This window comes from Phlebotomus argentipes, unplaced genomic scaffold (assembly GCF_947086385.1).
Source record: "Phlebotomus argentipes unplaced genomic scaffold, Phlebotomus argentipes genome assembly contig_2, whole genome shotgun sequence".
NCBI lineage: Eukaryota > Metazoa > Arthropoda > Insecta > Diptera > Psychodidae > Phlebotomus > Phlebotomus argentipes.
Genome location: NW_026776162.1, coordinates 3,660,459 through 3,688,026, shown reverse-complemented (window position 1 = coordinate 3,688,026; position 27,568 = coordinate 3,660,459). Strand labels below are relative to the sequence as shown.

General features: G+C 43.6%; 3 protein-coding genes across 12 annotated transcripts in view; 2 read left to right on the top strand and 1 right to left on the bottom strand.

Annotated features, from left to right (window-relative positions):
- The window catches only part of LOC132265184 (E3 ubiquitin-protein ligase RNF19B-like), a 28,799-nt gene extending 24,795 nt beyond the window's left edge, over positions 1–4,004 (top strand). For all 5 annotated transcript variants that reach the window (XM_059765753.1, XM_059765756.1, XM_059765752.1 and 2 more), the window contains 4 exons: positions 553–730; positions 1,586–1,757; positions 1,925–2,192; positions 2,252–4,004. In XM_059765753.1, coding sequence (XP_059621736.1) covers positions 553–730; positions 1,586–1,757; positions 1,925–2,192; positions 2,252–2,692 — 1,059 coding nt within the window. In that variant the 3' untranslated portion in view covers positions 2,693–4,004. The remainder of the gene's footprint in view (positions 1–552; positions 731–1,585; positions 1,758–1,924; positions 2,193–2,251) is intronic.
- Positions 4,005–4,104: 100 nt separating this feature from the next.
- LOC132265185 (trans-Golgi network integral membrane protein 1-like) lies at positions 4,105–5,765 on the top strand. The gene has a single exon (XM_059765757.1). The coding sequence runs from the start codon at positions 4,244–4,246 to the stop codon at positions 5,537–5,539; it is 1,296 nt and encodes a 431-aa protein (XP_059621740.1). The 5' UTR covers positions 4,105–4,243; the 3' UTR covers positions 5,540–5,765.
- A 386-nt stretch (positions 5,766–6,151) lies between these two features.
- The window catches only part of LOC132264685 (filamin-A), a 28,550-nt gene continuing 7,133 nt past the window's right edge, over positions 6,152–27,568 (bottom strand). Inside the window, exons 4-18 of one of the 6 annotated variants that reach the window (XM_059764964.1) lie at positions 24,184–24,664; positions 24,001–24,015; positions 22,911–23,491; positions 22,038–22,841; positions 21,592–21,978; positions 20,922–21,491; positions 19,920–20,724; positions 19,404–19,856; positions 19,206–19,338; positions 14,872–14,985; positions 14,670–14,808; positions 8,325–9,310; positions 7,110–8,259; positions 6,825–7,031; positions 6,152–6,764 (exon numbers count right to left, since the gene is read on the bottom strand). In XM_059764964.1, the coding sequence (XP_059620947.1) occupies positions 6,580–6,764; positions 6,825–7,031; positions 7,110–8,259; positions 8,325–9,310; positions 14,670–14,808; positions 14,872–14,985; positions 19,206–19,338; positions 19,404–19,856; positions 19,920–20,724; positions 20,922–21,491; positions 21,592–21,978; positions 22,038–22,841; positions 22,911–23,491; positions 24,001–24,015; positions 24,184–24,664 (7,010 nt within the window). In that variant the 3' untranslated portion in view covers positions 6,152–6,579. Of the gene's footprint in view, positions 6,765–6,824; positions 7,032–7,109; positions 8,260–8,324; positions 9,311–9,965; positions 10,283–10,695; positions 10,814–14,669; positions 14,809–14,871; positions 14,986–19,205; positions 19,339–19,403; positions 19,857–19,919; positions 20,725–20,921; positions 21,492–21,591; positions 21,979–22,037; positions 22,842–22,910; positions 23,492–24,000; positions 24,016–24,183; positions 24,665–27,568 lie in introns of those variants that run through there. The other 5 variants (XM_059764965.1, XM_059764966.1, XM_059764967.1 and 2 more) reach the window with 5 other exon arrangements.

Sequence of the window (27,568 nt, the reverse complement as noted above, 5' to 3'; positions counted from 1 at the left end):
AAAATAATGCCTCTTGAGCTTAAATACTTTCTCAAACGAATTATTATTGTATCGTTTTATCCTCTGTTCTCTCTCTCTCCCTGCTTGAATTGCTTTTCTATTTCTATTCACAATCAATTGGATTGTATTGAGAGAAGGAGGGTGAACTCGAGAATAATGATGACGAGGAAAAGGAGGGACGCGCACTTCAAAGTGGTGGAGACATTCATCCAGAGGATATTTTCACATCTTCACCCTGTGTATATATATTTTTGAATTGGATGTAAAACTCTCTGGACTCTATTTTTGCCAGCCCATCTCTCCTCTCTCTCTCCTGTGTGAAATCCTTTTCCCATCTCAACGATGACGTAGTTTGTGACCTAAATCCCCAACTACGAAGTGATGTTGCACTCTCGGCTGTGGAAATGAATGGGAATACAACAAGCTGCGGGGAGGGGGTGTGATTCATTCTCAAAATGGGGTCAATCGATGTGAAGTAATGCTCCAGATTTCAGGATGAAACTCCACCGCCCACGGATACTGACCTCATTTGCGTGTGTTCCCTCTTTGCAGGTCCTCGTGGCACCGGTTCTGGCCGGCTTGGCTGTGGCAATTGGCGTCCCAATTCTCCTCTTCTACGTGTACGGAGTGGTGCCGGTGTCCCTGTGTCGGGCCGGATGCGGTGTGTCCACCACCAAGGATGGCTTCAAGTTTGACTTCGAGGAAGAGTACAGCGCCACGCGGAATCCGGGTAATTTTTATCTTTCACTTGTGTAATTGAAAAATCACTGTCTAAATCCTCTTCGACACTTCTGCGCTGCTGTTAATTTTTTATCAGTCTCTCTAATTGAATTGTCTTGCAAGAGACAGAGAGAGAGAGAGGAAAATCTGGGCCGAAAATGGGACATTTGTGATAAATGACGAGAACAACTTAATCATTCCATTTTATCAATTAATTGTGCGCTCTGCTTCTAATATTATCCCCCATTGAATCTGTCAATAATTAATTCACACCCTTTGCGTTGTGATATTTCACTAATGGGAAACGCACAAATTACAGAAAATTCCACTGAACATAATGATTTTGTGGAGGCTCTTGAAGCTCCTCGCGCAGTTGATCAATATTATGTATGTGGAGAGGCCATTAGAGTTGGGTTTTGGGTAGAGAGCAATTACGATGAAAATCGATGCAGAAATTTAATCAATTATTTTGACTACACACTCACTCATGCCTCTCTTTTCCCATGTGAAATTAGGAAAATTGCACGGAAATTGTTGGAGGATATGCAAAATTTTGTAGGAGTGTGAGAAACCTCACAAGAATAAATTCTACCATCAGTGAGAGGAGAACAGCGTCGCGTAGCAATGAAGAAAAAAAATTGTATTAATGATCGTGAAGTCATTCTGGAAAGTAATTTTTCAAGACTTTCATCAGTGAACGTGACACTTTGCAACCCGTATGAATATTAAATTTCACCCAAGTCATTCCCATTTTTATTTTTCTTCAGCATTTTGCAGTTGTGGAGGGAAAAAACATTTTCACGATGATGTGAAATTTGAGATTTGCCGCCCTCGCGAAATTGACCTGGTTTCTCTCTCTCTGCAGATGCCGCAAGTGTGGATGCTGTGTCAAGAATTGGGGCCACGAGTATTGGTGAAGTGAGTCTGAGTGTGGCCAGTGGGAGTCACTTGGGCGTTTCTGGTCAGAATCCAAGTATTGGCGTTGTGAGTTCATCAACGAGAGAATCCACAACCGCCCTCGCAGGCAGTATTACCGGGTAAGATGTTCTCTGTTGAGGTGAAATATTCAATTTTGGCGTAATGATTAGCAAACAAACAAATGGATTGGGATTTGTGATAATCCCAGCTTTGATTCCTGAGATCATTTTTGGGAGTTTCTCAATTTCTGTAGCAGAGAAAACTCATCCATAATCCCGATTTTCAGACATCGATTGGAAGTGCAGGCAGACGTGAGTACATCGGAGACGGCTTCAGCGGTGACGTGCGTGAGCGAGAAGTCCGGAAACACACTCAACGACACTGCGTCCACTCGAGCTCTTGCCGGATCAATTCTCAGCTCACGGCAGCACATTGACTCGGCGAACGTGAGTGAGGATGGCATTTCTGAGCGGGTGCGATTCGACAGCACTGTTTGCTACGTGATCGACGGCAAGAAGGAGTCCGACGCCTGGTACACCGTACCTCTCGATCAGGTGAGTCTCCATCGCACATTTCCACGCTCTAAATGGTCTAACCAGCCGTCTTCCTGCAGGACTTGGGAGCTGACAAGTTAAGTGTGGACAGTGGACGATCCATGCGGAGTTCTGAGCGATCATTCCGGGATGAGTTGGATTCATCCAGCCTGTCGTCGGGACACAAGAGGATGACGTTCTCGCAGAGGAAGTTGACTAATTCACAGCACAGAAATCTGTCTGTGGACAGCAACACGGGCAGCAACAACTACATCCCGGAGAATGTGAGTCTGGAGGTGGAGGAGGAGCAGGAGGAACAGGAGACTGCAGGAGTTGGTGGTGATGAGCCGACGATTTCGGTGACATTTGAGCACGATGCTGAGGAGTGTGGATCGTCGTCTTCCAAGGGAAAGAGTCACGATGCCGCGAAGGCGGACAAATCAAAGCGATCAGCAACGAAAACGGCAATTTTGCGCAATTTATTCTTTTTCCAAAATGAGAACGGTGGCCCAAAGTCATAGGAAGATTGTCGTTCCTGCCTAAAATTTCATTTATTATTTATCATTTAAATCTCATTTATGTTATCATATGATAAATTTTTATATATTCACTCACGCGACAGTTGTTTCTGAATGGACGAATGAAAACAAACAAACTGAAATATGTACATGATTTTGGAAGCAATACGCGCGCCTTTGAGTGAATATTTCATTTCTTTTTATCGCTAGAATTTTAGGATTTTCATATTTATTTTGTAATTCATATTGCGTTTTATGAGTTTTGCTCCACCATTTTCGGTTGGGTTGTCTGAAAGGATACAAAAAATGAAGTTATTTTTTTTTTAAGGATTTTGAAATACGAAATTCAAAGTCACCATTTTATGTGAATTTTTTAGGGTTTGTTAGCAAGACGTAAAACTAAAACTTGGCAGAGCGAATGTGAATGAAATTGCTGAGGACTTATTTGCTTGCCTTTCCATCATATCAATGTTTTCCATGATGTTATGAAGTATGATTTTATGATGTCATCCTTCCCAGACAACCTTTCTCCATTCTTCCGATCTAAATAAATGATTATATGAAGTTCATGATGAATGAATTTACAATGTTTCCCCAGAAGCAGAACTAAACCACATAAAGCGAAATAATATAGAACTCTTGCTATGCTAGCCAATAATTTCATGTAAAAGTTATTCCAAAAAAAGGACAGATAAAAAAAGTACGATAAATAACCATTTTTCACACTATGCCGTGCGTGAATGTGTGTTTATAGATAAAGGAAAGAACGCCAATGTGTAAAAAAATATGAAAAACAGAACATAATAATCGATATAATAGAGCTAAATAGTTGCCGAGAATTTAATTATAATTTATTTGCTCAACTGTTTCGCATTTTCCCTCCCTTCCGGAGATTATTTAATATGATTTTTTTCTTCTTCTTTGAGCATTAAAACTGAGACAACGTGAAATAATGATCCTGTTGTAATGTTTTCTTTTATAAAAGGTTATTAAAGTGAGAATTATCTGCTGCATTATGCCTCAATTTCTCTGTACGACGTGAAAAATTATGTGAAAGAGCCTCTAAAAATATTTATTGTGTTGTGCGCGCGCGGAGAGATTTTTGTAATACTAGAAGAAGAAGAAAAAATAAAATTGTGAACTATCGATGTGACATGATTAAGAATTAAGAGAAAAAAAACACAATATTGAACCTAATTAACGTTTAATTTTTAATTTATTGAATGATATGAAGTAGATGTTAATAGAAATTGCCAAATTACTATTAATTTATACGTTTTTCTTCTTTTTTACAACAATAAATATCAAAATTGGAGTTTTACTCGTTTCCACTTAGATGTGAATGGCCGATGACTGCGGGAATTAGTTTGAATGTGCATGAAGGTAATGTCCGACACTCGTGGCGCTGCAGTCGCTTCTGAGAAAATGTCAAACAATTGCCACAGAGTTACAATCTAATCTCGGTATTTTTGTGATTTGCTCTTAATATTAGCCATAAATTGAGAGTATGAATCGTGGTATTTCCTCCTTGGTGTAACATCAGACAGACGCAATATGTGGAATCTATTAATAGTGCTGGCCAGTATTGTTTTGACTGCGAATTCCGGGCCCGTGCATCCGGTCGTCCCTTCCGTGAATCCCTTGCACGACGATATCCTCCTGTCCGTCCTGGATGAATGCAAGCGACCCAAAGAGAATTCGGCGGAGAAGAAACTCTGTGATCTATACTTGAGCGTTGTGCAGAATGACTCAACCACAGTGATCAGCAATGACGAGTTCAAGGCTGTGTTGGCACATCCGGAGCCCAACACTAAGGACTTCTGTGGGCGCTTGCTGCAGTATCCAGTGCAGAACTTCATCCCCAAAGTGGGCTCTTGCGAGATCAAGTGCAGGAAGTACGACGGGGCGGACAGTGAGTACGTGGACCCTCTGTGCAGACTTATTCTGTGGAGATTGGATGTACAGAGAGCTGGTCAGATCCCTCCTTCGGTGGGAGAGATGTCTGCACCGGCTGCCACCCAGGAGGGCCTCCGCGCTGTCCAGGAGGCGAAGACCAGCATCACTGTGGGTAACACAACGAGTCAAGGCAGTGAGGCTAATCAGAAGCTTCCGATGACACCTTCCGGAGGCTCTGCTGACAAAGTGGAGATTCCACTGAAGATGCCTCCAATGCCGCCGAAACCCTCCACTGAGGGGAGTCCAACGCTTCCCAAGGCTATCGCAGAGATACCGAAGAAAGCCGCAGAGCTGCCCGTGGCGAGCAAGGAGGCGGAGAAGGTGAAGGAACCCGTCGTGGAGGTGCCGAAGACTCATCCGGAGGAGAAAACGAGTAACCAACCCACCCCTGAGGATCCCAAGCCGCCGGAGGAGGTGAAGAATCCCCCGGAGTTGCGACCGGAGGACGAGGATCCCCTTGAGAATAAGGAAATCGACGAGGATGGCAACCTTGAGGAGTATTCCGATGGCAATGTGGAAGACGCAGTTGGACGGAAGAACGACCCTGACAATCTGGACGCTGGCGACGCTGGGCTGCCCTTCGACAAGAGCGATGTGGTGAAGGATGTTCCCGTGCCGGACAACAAGATGGAACTCGTGGAGACTGATCCGTTCCAGGATCCGGACAAGTCAAACTTCTTCACCTACTTCATGGCACTGATGGCCGTGTGCATCCTGGCGTACGTGGTGTACCACAACAAGACAAAGGTGCTGGCGCTGGTGCTCGAGGGCCGGCGCTCCAGCCAAGGCCGCGGCCGGCGAAAACACACGGCGGCATACAGAAAGCTGGACTCAAACCTCGAGGAGGCCATCACATCGTCGGCAGCCAGTCGAACAACGCAGATCATCTACTGAGCCGAGGTCAGGAGCACTTGAGCAATTTTCGGAGTGATCTTCTTCACTCACTCGCAGTTTTTCCGCAATCATCCTTTCACAAACACGCTGAGTATTTAATTTTCACGTTATTGCGCGCGCGCCTTCGTCACGTGTCAGAGAAGAAAAAAATTTCGTTGAATTTAATGTATTGCGAATCTTGTAAAGATTTCTATGTCATGTAAATAAAAGGAAAAAAACCCAACAAACCCAATTTGCTATTCAGTGTTTTTGTTATGCGTCGCCTTCTTCAGCAATTTGCATAGATAATGTCATTGGAAAAACGCAGAGACAACAAGGTTTCCGCAATGAAGAACGGAATCGCAGTGTTGGTGATGTCATGGTAGGAATAACAGCGAATGAGGAATAATTGAAGACATTCTGGGAGATTGAGAAGGTCAATCAGTTTGCAGTATTAAAATGAATTGGCATTTTTCCCATCTTACAGTTTATTTTTGCTTATTTCCCATTCAACTATACAGGTTTTCAGCGGTAATAAAGGCGATAATTGCATTATTTTTTTATATTCCGCGACAGCTCTTATAAAGGGCGAACAATTGATTCAATGAGCAGCGAAAATTTTGAAACATCTGGTAAACTTTTAATAAATTTATTCTCCTCCTAGAAGTTACAATAATACAATAAATTTGCTGTAAATTACAATCTTAAATGTATAAAGGAAGTGGGCACTAAATTGTATGTCACTTAAAACACTATCATTAATTTTTCCTCAATTGCAATTATCCTCTCTCTCTCTCTCTCACGCGAGACTGCCAAAAGCCAGAAGAAGAGGTTGATCATCTCTTTGAGTCTTGTGATATGCAAAAGTGTGTAATAGAGATTGAAGATCATTCGAGAATCTCTTGCGCGCCTCTTTTCCCGTCGCGTGCGCGCACTTTGCGGAGAGAGTGGCTTAGAACAAGGGATGTGGAGGGGGTCAAAAAGGAACGAATATATTCGATGATTAATGTCTCTCTTAAGTGTGCAAAGGGTGTCTCTCTTGGCTGATGCTCGTCCTCCTCCTATACCTCCACCTTGAAGGGCGACCCAGGGATGTGATCGTCGCCCCACTTGATGATGGCGATGTAATCGCCGCGCTCGCGCACCACATAGTTCACCGTGTACGTATTACGGCCCGTGTGCTTGATGTACACCTCCTCGCAGGGCCCCTTCGGCCCGTACACGCCCACAAACAGGATGTTGTTGCCTATAAATCGCACATTGTATCATCATCAACCCATTGCACGCGACATCGCACGCAACTCACCCGCGTCAGTTGCGTTGATCGTGAACTGGTTCTGCTTGCCCAGATAAGCCTTCTTCAGGCCCATGCCCTTGGACTGCACTTTGGAGGCGTCCGAGCGGAAGATGGGCAGAATGGGGCCGGCCACCTTGCCGCCCTTGGACACCTTAGGCACCGTCTCAACGATCACTGATGACGTCTCTTGAGCGCCTTCCTCAGCCAGTTTATCACCTGCACAACGAAAGATAAGGCAAATTGTGAGATAACACTTGAGACATAATGCGGCTCCTCACACACACACACACGCACCTGAGCAGGTAATCTTGAACGGCGATCCCACGATGTGCATATTGTTGTACTTGATGGACATGTAGTAGTCGCCTGGCAAGAGGGGCGTGTAGCGCACTTTGTAGCCCTCGTCGACCTCCGTGCAGTCCATGGACACCTTGGACGGCCCATCAATCGTCACCGCAAGCGTTCCGGCTCCAGCATTGCACGTGTCTATGATGAGATCCGTCTTCACGCCCGTTTTCACGTCGTGCAGCCCATTGCCGGACGCATGCACGGCCGCCGGATCAGCGACATCCTTGCCCACCTTGATGCGGAACGGCGATCCTGGGATGTGAACGCCGTTGAACTTGCAGTGAATGGCGTGGATGCCGTTCTCGCGTGGGTAGAATCGCACTGAGTAGGTGTCCTGGTCGATGAGCTGGATGAAGCAGTCATCGGACTGATTGGATGGCGCCAGCACCTTTGCGTCCAATTCACCCTTGGCGCCGTTCTTCCTCACGATGAACTGCGCCGGCGTGTCCGCCTGCACAGCGCCCTGCGGAAATTGCGCCACCTCGAGCTTGTGCGCCTCTCCCATCGCCGGCGAAATGTACACCTTGTACGGCGAATCGGGGATGTGGCGATCGTTGAACTTGAGTCCCACGCGATACTCTCCAGGCTCACTCACCACATACGACACATCGCACGAGCCGTCCTTACGATCCTTGAACTCAATCTCCGCCTTGCTGGGACCCTCGACGGAAATCGCCAGAGCGCCGCCGCCCGCCTCGCGTGTCCACACATTGAACTCCGCCGGGACTCCCACCTCGCCACGCTCCAGGCCGGCGCCGCCGGCCTTCACGAGATGTGCCCCAGAGTCACGCAGCGGGCCCACAGTGAATTGGAAGGGTGATCCAGGGATGTGCATGTCCTTGTAGCGCACAGAGACCGTGTGCACACCCAACTCTTTCGGTACAAAGTGCACTGCATACAGGCCATCCTCCACCTCTTGGATCATCGCATCTTCCATCACGTTGCCAGGCGACGTGACCGTGGAAGCCAGATCGAAAGACGTGATGCCGGGCATCTTGAACGTCAGCTTGCATTGACTGCCAACCTCAGTGATGGGCACGGCGTCTCTCTGGCGCTGGATCTTCTCGCGCTGCCTGTTGCTGCCCTCGCCAGTCACCTGCAAATCCAATTATTGCCCTGCACAAAACACAAAAAAACACATTGCAAACAATTCCACCTCACCTTCACCGTGAACGGCGATCCCGTGACGTGATGATCGGCAAACTTGAGATTGACGATGTAGTAGCCGGGCTCCGTGGGCTTGTAGCTGATGTTGAGAGTGCCATCGTCCTTGTCCATGCACTGGATCTCCGCCTTGCTGGGCCCCTCAATGGACAGCGACAAGCCACCGAAGCCGGCGTTGCGCGTGTCCACGGAGAAGTTGTTCTCCACGTGAGTGCGGCCCTCCTTGAGTCCATTTCCCGTCACCACCACCTTCTTGGCGTCGCCCACCTCACGCTCGCACACATTCACTTTGAAGGGGCTGTTGGTGATGTGCTTGCCCATCCTCTTCACCGACACCGTGTGCTCGCCAGTCTCGCGCGGCGTGAAGGAGATGCCAATGTTGCCGGTCGGCAGACGCTTCAGGAAGCACGGCTCCTCGAGGCCACTCGGCGCCTGAATGGACGCATTCAGTGCCCGCAAATCAGCATCCGTGATGGTGCCCGGCAGTGTCACCTCCGAGCACGATCCCACCGAGATCTGATTGCGCTTCCGCCCCTCGCCGGTGATCTTGGCAAAGAATGGCGATCCCTTGATGTTCTTGTCGCCAAATCGCACGGAGATCTTGTACTCGCCGGGCGCCGTGGGCAGATAAGACACCGACACTGTACCATCCTTGTTGTCATTATACGTGATGTCCGCCTTGCTGGGACCCTCCACGGCCAGCGACAAGCCACCAGCTCCCGCGCCCTTCGTCGAGATCGTGAAGTTGCTTGGCTCACCACTCACGCCGTGAACGAGACCCGGTCCGTAGGCAGTCACGTAGCCCGACGTGATGGAGTCCACGTGGAACTTGAAGGGACTTCCTTGCACATGCTCGCCATTGTACTTCACGGCCAGCTCATGGATGCCCTCTTCGCGCGGATCGTACTTGATGGACACCGTGCCATCGCGATTATCCTCAATCGCCGGCTTATCCACATTTCCAGACGGCATTTTCACTTCGGCTGTAAGGATAAGAGACAGAGAGATGACTCATTTCATGAGATTGAAGATCACGGCCTGAAAATCTGTAAAATTCCATCCTCCACATTCGCAATGACTCTCTCTCCTCCTCCTGGGCGATATTCATGCTATACGACAGCGATTTTCCGCCCACACATCTCAACAGATTGAGCATATATTTATGATTGATCACCGCGCAAACACTCTTCTCCCTTTTCTCACTCCCACCCAGACAAATCGGGTGTCTTCCTTCTCTCTCTCCGCCCAGCTTGTGGGTGCCCTGGGGGCCCCCCAATTGGCAGAGGCTCTCCGTGCGACAAAAAAGAACACGATGCTCGCTAGCGACAGAACATAAATTTAGATCATTGGGTCACATTTAGTTCAAACATCACATATAAGCCATTCAGTTCCAGTCCCCGCCAATCGAGCCTCAACTCTCCCGCGCACTCGTCTCGAGCGCCCCTCAAACTGCTCTTATTTTTGAACATGGACCCACCGTGACCGATCGCGAGGGCGCAGGAGACACACAATTTCGCAATAATCTCTCCAATGCGAAATGCAGTCGATTAATTGGCCGAGATAGAAGATTGAATGAGATTTTCCATATCCTAGGATCAGCGCTCAAGCTGTAATTTGCAAGGGGAAAGACTTCTTTACCTTTATGGGTGTGAATTGTATAATTAGAGATGATCGTGGAGAAGGCGTCATTCACTGAATTTTGAGGAAATTCATGTTCATGGATGAAGACAATATTATTTTCCGGTTTGTCGTATTCCGAAAAGGTCATGTGACGATAAAAGTCTTTGAAGAGAACACTATATTCCTCCCATGTTGCTTCTTTTGGCTCCTCTTCCTCGTCTGCACCCCACATTATACACTGCCCAAAAAGGATTAAACTAGTGACACCTCCTCTTCAACGACTTGTCCACACCGCAAGGCACTTTTCTCCTCTTCTTCCACCCTTCACGTGCACACTTTTGATCGTGTCGAAGGCACAGACCGATGTGAAGAGATTGGAATTAAATCGCGTGAGATTTTCCGCTCAGAAAATATTCTTTTTCCACGAGAGATGCGCATTCACACCAGGAGATGATCGCCAATTAGTGAGTGAATCCAATTTTAGATTTTTCCCAAATATTCCAATTTGTGTCATTTTATACGTGACAAATCAACATTTTTATGTCTATAATGAATTTCTAGCAACTGCTGTGGGAATTAATAAAAAAAGAACTCATGAGGATCACGATCATGATGAAATTATCTTTTTGCCAAATGATTTCCTGAGCAGAAAAATCTCCCAGCGAATTTAATAAAGGAGGAAATTTCAACACTTGCAAGAATTTCAATCAATTCAGGGGTTTTTAATTGAATGAATAGTTGCACAAACTTGAGAAACTCCACACTTCAGGACCCTCTTCGGAGCGTCCACTCGATCGCACCGTCGAGTTATGAGTGAGACATTCCCAATCTGTCCACGGACTGATATTATGTCACGCACACGCCAAAAGATGAGCTATAATCCCAGGAGAGGTGGCTTTTCAGGCCACCCGATCAGCTCGATCGGCGGACTTCCAGGGTGTCCAAGAAAGTGTTATTTTTATTCAGCGCATAAAATTACACATGCAGTGCATCAAATCAAAACGCAGTACACTTATGCCCACATCCAACTCCACCACCCTCACCTAATTGACGCACGCACACGAGAGATCACGACTGAAATTCACACGATCGTGAGTGGGGAGGAAGAGGAAAAAAATGACGAGTGAGTCGCCCAGAAGCAAATCAACTCATTTACTAATGGAATTCACTGTGACGATCGCGATTGGAAGCCGCGCGATCACGACGATCGAGGAAATTCATCATTATTTATCTGCGAGATTCAAAGCTACACATTTTGCTCAGCAACACAATTTGTAAGAAAAAAAATCCCCCATAATCCAAACAATAAAAGGAGATTTGTATAAAAATAGATACTACAATCAAAGAGACAGAAAATCCACTATAGCAAACCGAATACAAAATAATTGTAATGCCCCTCAATCGCAGCATTAAACACACAAGATCAGAGAATATGGCACATTATCGCACTCAAAGTTTTACGATCGCGAAAAGCTACAGAGGATGATGGTCCTGGAAGTGATGGCAATATTGCTATGTAAATCATACACTAAAATTTCAGTTCATATCTCTCTCTCTCTTTATGTGTGTGGTTATGATCTCTCAATGTCAATAATCTCACAGATTATATTATTTCGTCAAGCAACAAAAATCTCTAAACAATTTCCGTGCACATCCCTCAAAATTAGCTACATTTGCCGAACAGCTGTCAATTGATTTTCATCACGCCACTTTCGCACGCGATCATCTCCGTGCGATAAATGCAACATCTCGCATCCACCCATATAAATATTGCGCGGGAAAACATGTATCTCATCCTTTCGCCATGCAGAAAATTCGTGTAAAATTTGCCAGATATCACATTGAGAGATCTCATAAGTCACTTTCTGAGGACTTTCATGACAATTTACCAATTTAATGATGCTTTTATCGAGAGCCTCTCAGTCTTCAAGGGTGAGCACAGTTCTTCATAATTAACCACCACATTCGTATATGTGCAGAAGCACAGGGAAATTTCAATGCTAAACTACTCATTTCAGTGTCAATTTCCCCCCTTTAAAATCCCACTATGTAGTGAAAAAGTGGCTAAAATTGAATGACTTTCTGGCTCATTTTCCCACCCAAACACACCGCGAACATTTTGATGATTAACGACTATGAAATTTCTGTGGTCAATTAATAACCAGATACGTCAATGATCAAGACATCGATGAGGAATTCTTGAGAAGAAATCATATCTCTTCTCACTCTCTAGACGGTGGGAGACAAATTTTTGCCAAATGCAAAATCTCTCACTCCAAAATAGCCACAGAAACTCCTCCTCGACAGGCAACAAGTTCAATGCGAACTCACATGAATTCACCACCTTTTTCCCCACTTCCACTGCACAATTCGTGAAATTTAGAGCCTCAGATTTATTCTCAAGTCAACTGAATCAATCTCAATTAGAGAAAAATTCACGATACAGTCGCATTCCTCAGCAGCATCATCAAGGTGTTTCGCATGAAGAGAATCTGACAAAATATGCCATTTCAAACAAGTCGTACATTTGTTGATAAATTAGACCAAGTGGAATATATTAAATTGTAACCCATTTAATTTTGGATCACATCACGCACACTCACACATTCATCGACAAATCATACTTTGAGAGAAATTGCCCGTTGGAAAAATAATAATTTCCTTTTCAAAATCACATAAATATTTCTCTCGCAAGTTTTTTCTTCACCCCATTCAAATCATTTTATAACCACAAAATAATGTCTTGGATTATTTAATTCATTAATTTATAGTATCAAAATAAATCTGGTAGTTTATTGAAAGCGAGTGTCTTCTCTCGCCTTTGATATGGATTCCTGTGGCAAAACATGCAAATGCTTTCAAGTTTTAAACATTTGACCTAATATTTGTCATACTGTTTCAATTTATTCTCACTAATAGTTGGGAAAAATGCTTCACAAATATTGCCACTAGCAAACTTTTCACCCCTTTCACTGTATTGAATACAACTTCATAGTTTGAATTGCACAGAAAACTAATTCATCTACAGTTCAAGCTCTTCCAGTCCAAATATTGAGTAAGTTTTGTCGTAAAGTTTTGCCCCAAGAGTTTCTTGCCAAATTTTCTGTTGCGAATATGCAGAAGAGACACACGTAGAGTAACTCCTTGCTACATCGCACAGTGTTCTACAAATCCATTTTCCAACTCAGCTACAAAATCACCTTAACGCTGCACATAAATTCTTTTCGTAGAGACAATTTAATGAATTAACTAATGCACTTTGCATGAAATTTACAAACTCATCGCGTAATTAATGGGTGGAAAATAGAATATAAAGTCATCGGAGTGGATCGTAAATTACTGAGAAAATTTCAGATTTATTGTATTAATTAAAGAGATTCCTCTTTTAATCCTTGTGGCTTGTGTAAAGCATTAACACTCCATATAAAAGTCACACACCATTTCTCAGAGATTGATTGCTGAGCAGACAACAAAGAGATTGTTCTCAAACATTGTTATTATTGTCATGAACCAAAAAAAGGACACGAAATCTGTAAGTCATTAAGTGATGAAATTAAGTAATTAGCAGGTAATTTATGAGTGATTATTCCGTGGCGGGACAAATGAATTATCTCAGCATACATCCATTTCAACACGTCACATTTCACTCGGGTGAAATGCAAAGACACGCGACATGCATATATGTAGGTAAGTTTGTGACGATAAATATAAGACCCTTGACAATTATAAGAACCATTTAATTGCTCACCCAGAGTCATATTGAAAAGTGTCATGAGCAGACACACATTTTAATCATCACTGCAAAATCCACTCTTTCTATCTTCTTGTGCAATGGTTGAGTTGAAACTGTATTTTGAGAACATTGCCTCGATTGTTTATGCTGTTCTTCTGCCACAGTAAAAATAAAATAAACTCCTGGTGACACAATCTTGACGGTTTTCTGGATGGCCACCAAATGCCGTTTAAATTGTTACAAGACAGCCCAACCGCAAAGACACAATTGCAATTGGATGTTTCGCGAGCAATTTTAATGGAAATTTGTGGGTGTTGTACATGTATTTATGGAGGGATAAAATTAAGTCACATCTTCTGCAATGTCTGCTTTAATCATATTCACATAAGAAATTATTGCTTATCGCGCTTCTCTTTCGCCTCTTCCCAATTCATCACGAGACACCGGAAGAAAACACTATATTATTTTCACTTTTCAGCATCTGACACTAGGTCAGTGATCTTACTCAGGCGAATATGTATGTTGGAGCTGTACAAATGAGCAGATATGAAATGGGGCTGATTGAGGTGATGAAAAGTTAATTGGCTCTTTTCTCTCAATATCCTCCCCCTCAATATATTATAATATTCATTAGCAAAAATGCTCTGACCGAAGACTTCCTCGCACTCAGTTTTCACCAATCAATCTTCTGCCATTCTTTCATTATCATTATGAAATACTTTGGCAAACAACAAAAGACATTCTCTAATTTATTGGTGGCACAAAGTATAGCAATAAATCACGGGGCTTGTCTACAAGTTTCTCATGCCACAGGACAATCTCAGCAACATATCATCTTGCGCGACACTCGCACTGAAATTTATGCTAATGAAACTGAAGAAAAATCCTGTATATTCATAGCACATTGGACACCTCTTGTGCGGTGAAATACTCTCGTGAGTGTGTGGAAGAATCGTAACATGATAGCCAAATAAGATGAATTCACTCACCTAAAACGTTTCCACCTGTACTGGGAAGAGGAAGCTTATCGAGAGCGATAGTTCTGAATTTGCTGGTGCTACTGTTGCTGCTGCTGTTGAGTTTATAGTCAGATTTTCCGTTGACAGCGTGAACAGGCTTCTCGTCAATCTGCAATGGATATCAAAGAGGATTTAGCACCCCATAGTGCAAGTCCTTTTCAGCACTACACACCTGCTCACTGTCTGACTTGTGTTCGACTTTTATCGTCTGTGACTGCTCAATAGATTGCTGATGATGACTGGTTGTTGTGGTGGTGATGCTGGTCTGTTGGATGCTCTCAACAGCCTGCGAGATAAAAGATAAAAATACAGTGAATAAATTGAATAATTGGACACACATGAGGAGGTATCTCTCCCGCGGACAATCATGCTGTCACTCTGGGTGACACAGAAGCATAATTTTGCAAGATCTCACGCCCAAGAGAACACGACACCTCGTCCACTAATCACTTACAAATCGATCTTGATGGGAAACACATGATCACATTATGGCCGAAGCGTGGATAGAGTGAGAAATTGGCTCCTTCAAGCCACAAGACACGTACAGCGCGCGCCATACAAAATGTTCAATTTTCAAATATTGGCCTTTGCATCAAGAATAACAAACAAATTCCTGCCATGAGTCAGGCATATCGTCTAATAAATTTCAGCGCAAATCCTCACATCCAACCACACACTATTACAGTTATTTTTAAAGCCCAAATAGGCGGACTTCCCTCCGCAAACCCTCTCGGCTCACCCACAAACTATCTCTCTCTCACACACATTTGCTCTCCAAGCGGAAATTCATCAGACACTCCATCCACCCACTTAAGAACATCCCAAAATGTGATATGCCAATAAAATGTAGCTTTTTGCTAATGAGAAATATCCCCATCACCAGTTGCAACGCGAAACACTCTACCCAGTGACAAGTTAACGTGAAATTCCTTCCCAAATTCCATCACAGCCGCCGAGAGGAAGTCTCAAATCAAAATGGTTCTTCATGAAAGAAAAATTAAACACCATCAACCAATGTGCTTTAAGCTCCAAGACGGATTTCGTGGCTGAATGACATGGCTTTAAAAATAGAAAAAAATACTTCTTCATGTGTCTTCCCAAGGCATTGTGCACGCACACCTTCTGATCCCACTAAACCTACATGATCTCTTTCACTCCCCAAAATAATTGATAGCAGCAATAAAGCTTCGAGAATTGCTCCTAAATCGAATCGGAAAATTACTCGAGAAATTCCTGAAAGAAATTTACTTTTTCTTTTACAAAAATAGACACTCTCCCCAACCACATCAATTTCTACCAGACGGATGAATTAGTGTATCGGAGAGCAAGGAACACTGTCAGTTGGGAAGGCAATAAATGTTTATTTGGTCACCACACATATTCTGGTTTAGTTGCCCAAACCAACAAAAAGTCCGTGGCCAAGTCACAGCTGAAAGCATTACTTTCTCCCCTTCTTAATGATTTACGAACATAGGAAAAGCGCGTAAGTTCAACTGCTGAGAAATTCCTCCTCATCCTTCTCACATGGCGGGCTTTTAACAACCGTCCACAAATCTCAAGTCATAAAGATTTTTTTTCTTCTCGCCGCATTAAAGAATGAGAAAAGAGTGAAAAATTTCTGAGTCACGAGGCACTTTTTATCTTCTCAACATTATTAAGTATCAAAAACACTCATTTTCATGTAGGAAAATCTTCAGTATAAGAAGGAAAACAGCCAAAAATACTCCTTGGGACACAATCTGATCGGACCAACATTTATGCGAGGAAACTTTAAATCTGTCGTCGCTTTTCATCAGCTTTTCTGAGAATTTGGGATGTTTTCCTATCCACTCAGAGATTCTTTTTGCCACACTCATGAACCACTTATGTTGAAAATTCCCATAAAATCACTTTTCACAGTTGCACCAAAAAAAAATGCCTCAAGCAGCAATTTCCAAACAGATTTTCATCAAAAAGTGTCTTTCAATACATTTTCATGTGAGGAAATCTTCATACATATTGGCACTATGTATGATGATAGTTGAAATATCAGAAGATCACTTTGAAGTCATGGCAAGATAAGAGCCAAAAACTATTTTTAATCATACGAAAAATTTCAATTTAATTCATGATGAATAACTGTAAATTGAATATGAAGAAGTTTTTAATTTTTTTAAAGTTTCCTCACAGATTTATTGTCTAATATCAGAACGAGAAGAAAAAAATGAGCACAACTTTCAACAATGTCCTTTGATTGACTCGCAATGTCATATAAAAAACACACAATTTCAAAACTTCTATTCAATCTGTGTTACCTAACTCACAATTATGGGACAGCAAATATCCGGACTATTTCACAATAAAGCGCTGATGAGTTTATCCCAGAAAATTCATAAGTTCTGCATTAAAGTCTAATGCACTAAAAATAGGTTTAACAGGAGAAAACTAATGATGTCTTCATGTAGGAAGATGATACCATAAATAATCTCTCGTACGAGACACTTTTTTGCCCGTCATCCAACCATCCAAGTCCAGTCAGAGGTTGGGTGAGTAAGCTCAGAGTGATGGTTAAGAAAATAAAACTGACATCGGGAACACGAGTGTAGGATTTTCCAAAATATTCTCCCATAACTCACGTGCAATTATGCATTAAATCACTGTGGATGATTTTCCTAAATACTGCATAAATATCCCCCAAATTCCTGCCAGGACGTCTCTGTTCACCTCGTTCGCTTACTCCTCTCTCCTTCCACAACGCAGGCCAATTGGGAGCGCAAGTTTTTATTCCACCACCAAGAAAGTGCTCACGGAGTTACTGGCTCTCCTCGCCAAATTTGCTACTGTCCGGATCGGCTACTCACTACAAAATACAAAAGTGGCAGATTGATCCCCGCCACGATGTGCAGGGGAATCCGAAGCATTCTCGAATTTTGATTCTGTGACACCATCACACACCGTGGAGGACACTCGCGATCGACCCGAGTGATCACGCACACTCATCAGCGTGAGCATTTTTCAATCTCTCTCTCCTCCAACACATTTCTCTGGCATCTCCGCCACAATCAGCGATGCTCCTCTGATGCAAGAGCTCACGCGAGAGGCTCAGCGAGGGCGGCGGCTCGGCATCACCGTCGATCCCGGAGGCGACGAATTTAGTGACGCGATGCTCTGGTGTCGCAAATTTAATACTGTGGACCATTTATTTGGTCACAAGCATTAATAAAAGACAAAATCTCCCGCCCAGTGGGACAGAGTGAGATCGCAGGCTCTGCACATCACGATCACGGCTTGTGCTCAATCACTTTTTTCACCTCCCCACTCCGCACACATATCATGAAAATGTTGAGAAGCACATCCTCTGCATTCCTTCGCCACCCAATATCTCTCGCATAATAATCGTCACATGATGCTCCTCTCCAAGGTGGAGACACACTCTGGCACAGTGTAAAAATCCCACACGATACCAAGAATACACAGTGTGACAAGAAAGTTGCATATCCGCTCTCACAGTGAAACTCGCGAAACTCACCAAAAACTCCCCATTGATTGTCTATAGTCAAAGCAAACACGAGTGAACTTGAACTTTTCGTCACACTACGGATCCTTTCAACCCATTTTGTCCAAGTCTCTCTGCAAAAATTAACCTTGGAAGAGTCTCGCTCTTGATCTTCTCCACTGGGTGTCATGGCAAAGCATAATTCACCTACCTTTGAGACTCTCCCAATAAATTTCCACATCTTTTTCACACAATCTAGTACAATTAACAAAATCATTCACTCTGCGCAATTATTAAAGTAAATAAAAATCATATTATTTTGCTGCTAAAAAAATTATACAACATACGCCAACATAATTAAAATGTAGTAAAAATAGGTTTTTAATTATTGCAATAATTGGGTTATTGTTTATCTGTATCAAGATAAAACTCCTCATCTATTTATTACATCTGGTTTTCTCTAAAAATAAGCATTTATAGTGTTATTCTCATATCGCGCTACTCAAAGACTGGCTAAGTATTTCGAAAGAGGCGAAAAAAATGGATTAATTGTTTTGAGTGTTGAAAGAAGTGAGAATAAACCAAAATGACAAAAATACACGAGAGATAGAGAGATTAGGAAGGAGCGGGGTGAAAACATAAAATAATAATAAATTTTCGTTAAAAATAAAGAAAAATGAAAGTGATCATGCATCACATGCTCGGCATATTTCATCGAATTCTCGTGATTCTTCCACTTTTTACTCAGCTAGAAAAACAAGAGTGATGTAGAGATGTTGGATTATGTAATTTGCACCGCCACCAAGAGTTCGTTTTTTATTGTTTAATTTTTATTGCAATAATTTACATTATTTCTATCATTCTCTTTAGCTAAGTTCTGTGAAAACCTCAAAGGTATTACTTCTGCAAATAAATCAATTTTCACTACTCTATTGACGTATATTGCATAATTTTTCGCACTCAAAATAAATATAATCATTTTGGGGGTATTGAAGAGTAAATGGGAGGGGGATTTAGTATGTTTTCGCTACCTTGATTGAGAAAGTTCCATTGGGTATATTCTGTCCGCCAAACTTGATGTCCAAATCATAGTCTCCAGGATCGCTCAGCACGTAGAAGATATCGAAGAAGCCATCCTTCTCCATAATATCAATGTCCACATCACTGAAACACCAAACAACTCATTGTACAATTCCAAAATATCACTCACTAATCCCACTCATTCTCACCTTCCGGTGTGTGATACAATTTTGCACGTTACAGCACCTGTTCCGGCTTCTCTCGCGTCCACCGGAATGTGATTCTTCGTCCCAGGTTCGGCCTTCTTCACAATTTCCTCGGGAATTTTGCACTTCTTCGCCTCACCCGTGGGATGAGCTTGCAGCAAGAAAGGCGATCCAATGACATCCTTGCCTCCATACTTGATGCTAACATTGTACGGACCACACTCGTCTGGCACAAAAGTCACAGCGTACGTCCCATCCTCGATCTCCTCCATCTTCGGCACCAGAGCCTTTCCCTGCGGATTCTTTATCGACACATTGATGTCCGCTTGACCGGCCTTCTTCGTCTCGATCTGGAACTTAGCCGGCAGCGAAGCAGGCAACTCCTTCTTAAGAGTATCTCCTGACACTTTGACATTCTTCGTGTCGAATTTTGGAAAGACACTCATAACGAATGGACTGAAAATGGATAAAATTTAATTTTAAATCAATTTCTGTATCCTTTTAAACAGATATTCTCACCTGCAAGGCACTTCTTGGTCGGCAAACTTGATGCTGGCCGTGAGATTTGTTCCCTCTTTGGGCGGAACATAGTGAACAGCATATAGACCATTGCCCTTGTCCTCCACATTCACATTCTCCAAAGTCTTCCCATCGGATGCATTGAGTTTCACGGAGATTCTCCCAGGACCTGCCTCTCCCACGTCGACTAGAAAGTGTGTTGGCACGCCTTCGCGCACTTCACCATGTTCAATGCCCGCTCCATACACCTTCACCTTGCTGGGATCCACAGACTCGTCGACAAACACCTTGAACGGCGATCCAGGGATGTGCTTGTCAGCAAATCTGATCGTGATGTCATACTCTCCCGGCTCTGTGGGTGTGTACTCCACATCGCACGAGCCATCGCGATTATCCACACACGTCATCTTCGCTTCTGAGGGTCCCTCGATGGCCAACGAGAGTCCACCAGTGCCAGCACCACGCGTCTCAACAGTGAAATGGCACGGTTTGTTTGTCAAGCCTCGCTCCAGACCCGGTCCAAATGCCCTGCATCGACTGGGATCGCAACCACTCTTCACGTGTACAACAAACGGTGATCCTGGCACTGGCACATTGTCATAGAGTAGCTCAATGGTGTGCCTTCCTGCCTCGAATGGGGTGTACATGATCTGGAAGGTGTCATTCGAAGTGCTGGGCACAATCTGGCTGGGCAGAATATTCCCACGCGGATCAAAGACAGAACACATCAGCTTCTTAGCGTCCACATCACCACCAACTTTGCTCATGTCCACCGTGAAATCCGTTCCGGCATTCATGACGACACCTAAAAGCAAAAGAGCATTAGCTTCCGCATTTCAGCGAAGGACTTCCCAAACACTGCAATCTGAGATTATTAGCGAGTTTAGAACAACAACAACACAAATAACTCCAAGCAAATTATTTCAGGGGTAAAGTGGCACTAACGGAAGCTACGAGGGCAATTAAACATCCATCAGTCCTCAGTACAGCACTCCAGTTTACCATGAGGTTGAATCCCAATGCCAGACACTTTGATCTTGTTCAGATTCGGCTGTGGCAGGATAATGGCCTGAAACGGTGAGCCTCGTATGTGCTGATCATTGAATGTGATGTTGATGGAGTAGTCGCCAATTTCCGTGGGCAGATACGCCACATTGCAAGTCCCATCGCCGTTGTCCCGACAGTTAATTGCAGCCTCGCATGGACCCTCCACCGTCACTCCCAAGCCACCTTGGCCTGCGCCTCGTGTATCAATCATAAACTCCGCCGGTTGTCCCACAATTCCGCGCTCCAAGCCGGGTCCGCTGGCAGTGACCTTCTTCGAATCACTGCCCGAGAGACATTGCAAGTGGAAGGGATGCGCCGTGATTGGCGTCCCGCCGAAACTCACACTCAGCAAGTATTCCCCGAGTTGAGTGGGTGTGAAATTCACAAGGAAGCCCTCAGCAGTCGGAATAACATGCGCCTTTACGCGGCTGCCTGACGGACTGGTGATTGTCACAGCGAGATCCGCCCGCCCAATACCTTCTGACAAGATCACGCGGAATTGTTGCAGGCTATTCACCGGAGCGGCTATTGATCATGATCATGTTAACCAGGGATTTACAGTTCAAAAATCCCCTTTATGAATTTCTTTTCCCACCCGATAAAAGGTAGTTTAAATTATACTCACTTGGTTCTAAGCCATCAACTTTGATCTTGGACACATCCACGGCCTTCACGACAAAGACTTTCGGGGAAACAGGTACTTTCAGTCCTCCATAAGTCAAATTGGTGGTGTATGAACCAGTCAGAGGTGGAGTAATCTCCACAGCGTAGGTGTTGTCCTCATTGTCTAGTATTCTCACTGGAACATCCATCTTCGTCTCATCATGAACCACATTGACTTTCAGCTCGCCATCTCCCGCATTCCTGGCGTCCACATTGAAGTGAGTCGGCACATTGGGCTTCACACCAGGCTCCACCCAAGGTCCCAATACCTCCACTTTACTGGGATCCAGAGGATCACTTACGTACACACGATACGGAGAGTTTGGCGTAGCCACAGAACCATAATTTACTGAAGAGTAAAAATTGCGTTAAGGACAGAAGAATCGAGCACAAAACACTGTGTCTTACCTTCAATTGTATGTGGCAAATTGGATTTCGGAGTATAGGTACAGGCTTTTGTTCCATCTGGCCTGTCCTTCACCATCACAGGAACTTGCGTCCCATTGGAATCCTGCGCCTTCACCTCCAACGGTGCTGATCCAGCCTTTCTTGTGTCCACTGTGAACTCTGTGGGCTTATTCGTCACCACACCATTCGCTTGGAGTCCAGGTCCGAAGGACTTCACAAAGTTGGGATGGAAGTCCGACTGGGGGATGATCTGAGCAATGTGAGGACTTTTGGGGATATCTTCAGAGTCACACAAGATATGCACAGCATATTCTCCCGGAGCAGTTGGGTGATATTTCACCAGAGCCGAGCCATCGCCATTGTCTGTGCAGTCAATCTCCGCCTGAGAGGGTCCAGCCACACTGAAGCCCAAAGCTCCTGTCTCTCCATTTGTCTCCACCACAAAAGCTGCCGGATAGCCCACAATTCCGCCCGTCAGTCCCGGACCATATGCGACAATTGTGGACTTCTTGTGTGGACCCACCATCACCTCGAAAGGCGACTTGGGAATCTCCTGGCCATTGAAAGTCACCATCGCAACATAGCGGCCCTCCTTCTTCGGCAAATACACCGCTTCGTAAGTGGTTGGATTGAGCTTCTTCAGAGACACATTCTCATTCACTCCTCCAGGTCCGATAATCCTCACTTCGGGAGTTCCCTCGCCAGCACCCTCGGTGTAGATCTTGAAATCCCCCACATCTCCCACTCTTACACCTGTCGGCTGAAGACCACGTCCGCTGGCACGTACCTTCCGCGCATCAGACACTGCAAAACACGACAAGGCGTCAGAACAAATTACAGCAAAGATGATAAATGACTCTGTTCAGCGCTCACCTGGTGCCACACGAACGCCAAAGGGACTATTTTTTATGGCCTTGCCGGCATAAAAGATGTTCACCGAGTGAAGTCCCACATGACCAGACATGTACTCGCATCGCCACACATCCGGCGACGTCTGCCTGACTTTGGCCGGAACTGTCGTCTTGTGCCCCGCCGGATCGAGAATTATCACCTCTGGCACTCCACGTCCGGCATCCTTAGTGAAGATGTCAAAGAATGTGGGGCGATTAACACTCACGCCATCGGGTTGCAGTCCAGGTCCACTGGCCGTGACCTTGCTCGCATCTCCAGCGTGTCCCTCCACGCGCACTTCATATGGACTCTTGGGTATGTCCCGACCGGAATATTTGACAAACACCTTGTGCGGCCCCTCCACTTTGGGCACATAAGACACAGAGTACGTGAGGTTCTTGTCATTGTTGTACCGACAATCTGCCTTCTCGGAGGCCCCATTTGGTGCCACAACAGTCACATCCACAACCCCCTTTCCCGCAGAGAATGTCTCCACGGTGAAGTTGGCCGGAGCCCCAACGACAGGTCCAACCGGTTCAATTCCTGGACCATAGGCACGTACCCTGTAAGAATGCATCGAAGCTCATGTTTAGTCAAGCAACTTGCCGCCAACCTACATTTCTTATCCATATCAACATTAAAGACTAATTAAAAATTCCAAATACTGCAATTATCAACACCTAGTAACTAAAAAGAAAAACTAACACACATTGAACTTGTGTTTTCTGTTCCTCTCTCCTTCACTCTTCCTATAACATACAACTCGATGGCTGTTTTTGTTCTTCTTATTGCATTTGCCTATATGTACAGCCGCCTTACACTACAACTTTTGCTCTGAGATGAACTGTGAAGAAAAGCCAATTAGTTGAAATACAGCAACAAATATAAATTACAACTTCAATAGCGTGTTGAGAAAGAACATGTGAACACTGAGATAAAAGCACGATTAGAGAGTGTGTAACAGAGAATGGAGATTTGATTAGAACAAAAATCGGCCAAGAAGTGGGCAAAGCAAATTTACAATTTCATCTCATTTGCTTGCTATTTCTCCTCAAAGGCATTCCTCACTTACCGAGGTGGTGGAATGCTGTATGTGAAATAACAGAGAAATTATCAAAAAGAGAATTAATCTTCATAGACACATTCCTCCCGTTTTTCAACTATCACAATACAATTAGAAGGTGGAAAGTCATGATTAACAGGAGATAATAAAATTGCAAGAGACTGAGTCTATAATTAATGGATGCTCACTCACCTGTTGGGATTCGTCTTGGGACGCAATGGAGCTCCAGTCTTCAGCTTGGCATTGGGATACTGCGACAAGTACGTCATCATCGACTGTTCATCCACCTTGGGATTCACCATCTCCTCCGGACGGATCAACTGGCGCACGTTCAGCCAATCATCGGCCAGTCCCATGGCCTCTGTGGCATTCTGAGCGGCATCCTTGGGATCCCACAACTCCCAATCAGGACACAAGCCCGGCGCCACGGCGTCCACGAGAGCACCAACAGCTTTGCCGTCATTCCAGTCCGTGGTGAAGTTACCAATCGGCAGATCTGGAATCTTGCCCTGAATCCATCCCATCAGACGCTGCTTGGGAGTCGGTCCACTTCCGTTCAACTGACTGTCATCCTCGCCCTCCCACATTGGCATCGAGATGGAATAGTGCAGAATGAGTGTCCATATCAGTCCAAGAATCAACTTCAGCTTGCAATCCACGATATCCGTTGAGTCTGCCAAGAAGATTCACAATAATAAAATAAAATCTCATTCACAGTGGAAAGCATAAATTTTCCCAACAACTTCCAATCCAATTTTGCAAACAAGACACACGCACGTCTCAATATTTAAAATCGCGCTCGGCAACTTATTACTTATGACTCTCGCCATAAATGCTAAATGGAGAGAATGTTGAGCCCCTTTTCATTTAAATTGCCTCTGTCGGACTCGGCAGAGTTTCTCGATTTCATGTTCTTCTCGTGTGTGACAAAGTGAGCAAAAGGCTTTTTCTCTTCATATACAAATGTGCGACATGATCTCATATTGGAAATTTGACCCACAACAACTTGGAATCAAGTAATAGATCTCATTCCTTCACAGATCTACAGACTCGTGGCGTAAATAAATGATGCAGAAGCTAAAAGAAAACTAGAAAGATCACAAAATTTGTGAAACCTAACAGAAATTCAAATTTATGCACACGTTTGGGTCATAACTACAGTGTCTCAAAAGAAGAAGAGAGCATAAATTGATCTTATAACACTCTTGTTCTCAATATTTAATACGACACTGTAATTTCTTTATAAATCGGCAAAACTCAATGCATTTCCCCTCTTCTTACTGACAAAGTGACACGCACATCTCAATTTCCCCAGATCACGCAGAAATCCTCAGCCTTATATGACAAACCTGGCCCATTCATCACTCAATCCACGGACAAACATCAATATGCACTCCATACCAAATCCAACAGCATATAATTGCCAATCTAAAACCAAATAATGTGCCTGTGATTTGCCAGTCAACACAGAGGAATGCATTCAATGTCTCATCGATGACATCAATGTATCGAAAGGTGAAATTCGTAGGAAAAATCTTGCGGTCAAATTGCTAATTTATGCTTCCTCTCAGTTTAATTGGAAATACTAAGAAGGCAAAGGAGTGACGAAATGTTCACAATGACCAAATATCTTCCAACGCAAGCCAATGAAATAGGGAGACTTTTATGATCAGAAATTGTTTGCCAGAGGACGCACATAAAGATGCATGTTTAACTTGAGATTGTCTGAAAATACTCTCAGAATAAACAATCTTAAAAGTCACTTTTAAATCATTATACACATTAAATATTTTTACATTCAACCAAACAGACTCTGAGTGCATAGAGCGCATAGAGAGAGAAAGAGAGAGTCTCTGGAGATATACAATTCTCGAAAAGCATATTGAGAGAGTAATTTCCACATCTATTGAGCATCTGTGCTATGAAAAATGTCCAGAAAATCTGACCCAATTCAAATAGAAACTAACGCCTTCAAACAATCCAACGGACGGCAAGAGACGCTGCACAAAATTCAATTACAGTCAATAATCATAATCATGCTCAAATAACAAGGTTAATGCCATGTTTCTTCAACACTTTCATATCACAATTCTCTCATATTCCGCATACATGTGCCTGCAAAAGAGTGTTGTTTGAATTACCGAGACTGCAATTTGGAGAATGGTCAGCAATTAATTGACTGTTATAAACACAAATAAACGATTTTTTCTCCTCCAATGACGACTCATCGCCTCAATTCCTCTGCCAAACATAATTGTCATAGCCGAGTTTATATAAAATTAAATGGATATTTATGAGGTAATTTTTTTTCTGCCAGACTGCGGGAAACCAAGATGAATTACTGCAAATTCCTCACTCGTGAACATTTAAGACCTCCATAACTCAACACATCATAAATAGGGAGGGAAAAAATTATTGGAATTGCAAGAGTTCTCAGAATACAAATGTTTTCAGTAGAATAGAAATTCTACATAAATACAAATATTTTCCCTCTTCACTTGCCCATCGCACACAATAAGTGTGAAAATATGTACACATTACAGCAAAAGGCAGAGGAAAAATGCCACTGAGACACTTTTTGACCCACTTCATATCAGCAACTTTTCAATTTCAAGCGAAGAAATTCTAGTTCCATGGAAAACATTTTTCAACCCGAAAGAGAGAAAGAGAGAAAATGGAGAGAAAGAGAAGACTCAAGTCATCGTTCCGCTTATCAAAATAGTTAATCAACTCTCAATGCAACTTTTTTGCACGATTCTCACCTTGTCGCGACTCTTGTACAAAAAAATGAATATGACAAGAATATTCAATGGTACTGCGAGTCGTCACCACCGGATAGTTTCTCCTATGGGAGTCACACGATAAAAATAGAAATATATTTAATCAACTTTACATGGTACGAGGAATGCTTGGGCGGAATTTCATGAAAATTCTCTGACTATTTGTATTAATACAGAGAGGGGAAGATTCTCATTAAAATATCTTCGTGTTATTCAGAGAAATGCCTCAATAGTGGACAGGCGAAAAGAAAAAACTCGGAAGTACATAGAATGATGAATCACGACATAAATTAATTTAGAACACCTCAAAAGTACACCCTGGGAATTATTGCCACTCAACCTAAATAATGTCCATACATATTTATTCACACAGAATGTCTCAGTTCAGGTGTTTTCACAGCATTTTCTAGATGCGGAGCATCAAAACAGATCCACAGTGTGCGTCAAAACAGCCAAAACATACAAAAATATCGTTATGTTGAGTGCAATTACTAATAAAATTTTACCATAATCATTCAGGATGGTAAAACTTTTTCATGTGAAAATGAACCAGAGCTGATTATTTGATGATAAAACCCGAGTAAGTTTCATCGTAATGAGAAATACGACGAGCAGACGTGTAATTAGAGAGAAAAAATTCATTGCTCTCATGTGTGCACTGAGAGCGAGACAGAATAGCGTTCAATGAAAATAACTTCATTCACTAAACCTTTTAGCATGTTGTGCAGTGTTTAATCACAAGTGGGAAAATATAATTTTTATATGCATTTACATGATGTTTCTTCCCTCCTCTTCAC

Excerpts from the sequence above, each read along its gene's own strand:
- LOC132265185 (XM_059765757.1), top strand. The coding sequence starts at position 4,244 with ATGTGGAATCTATTAATAGTGCTGGCCAGTATTGTTTTGACTGCGAAT.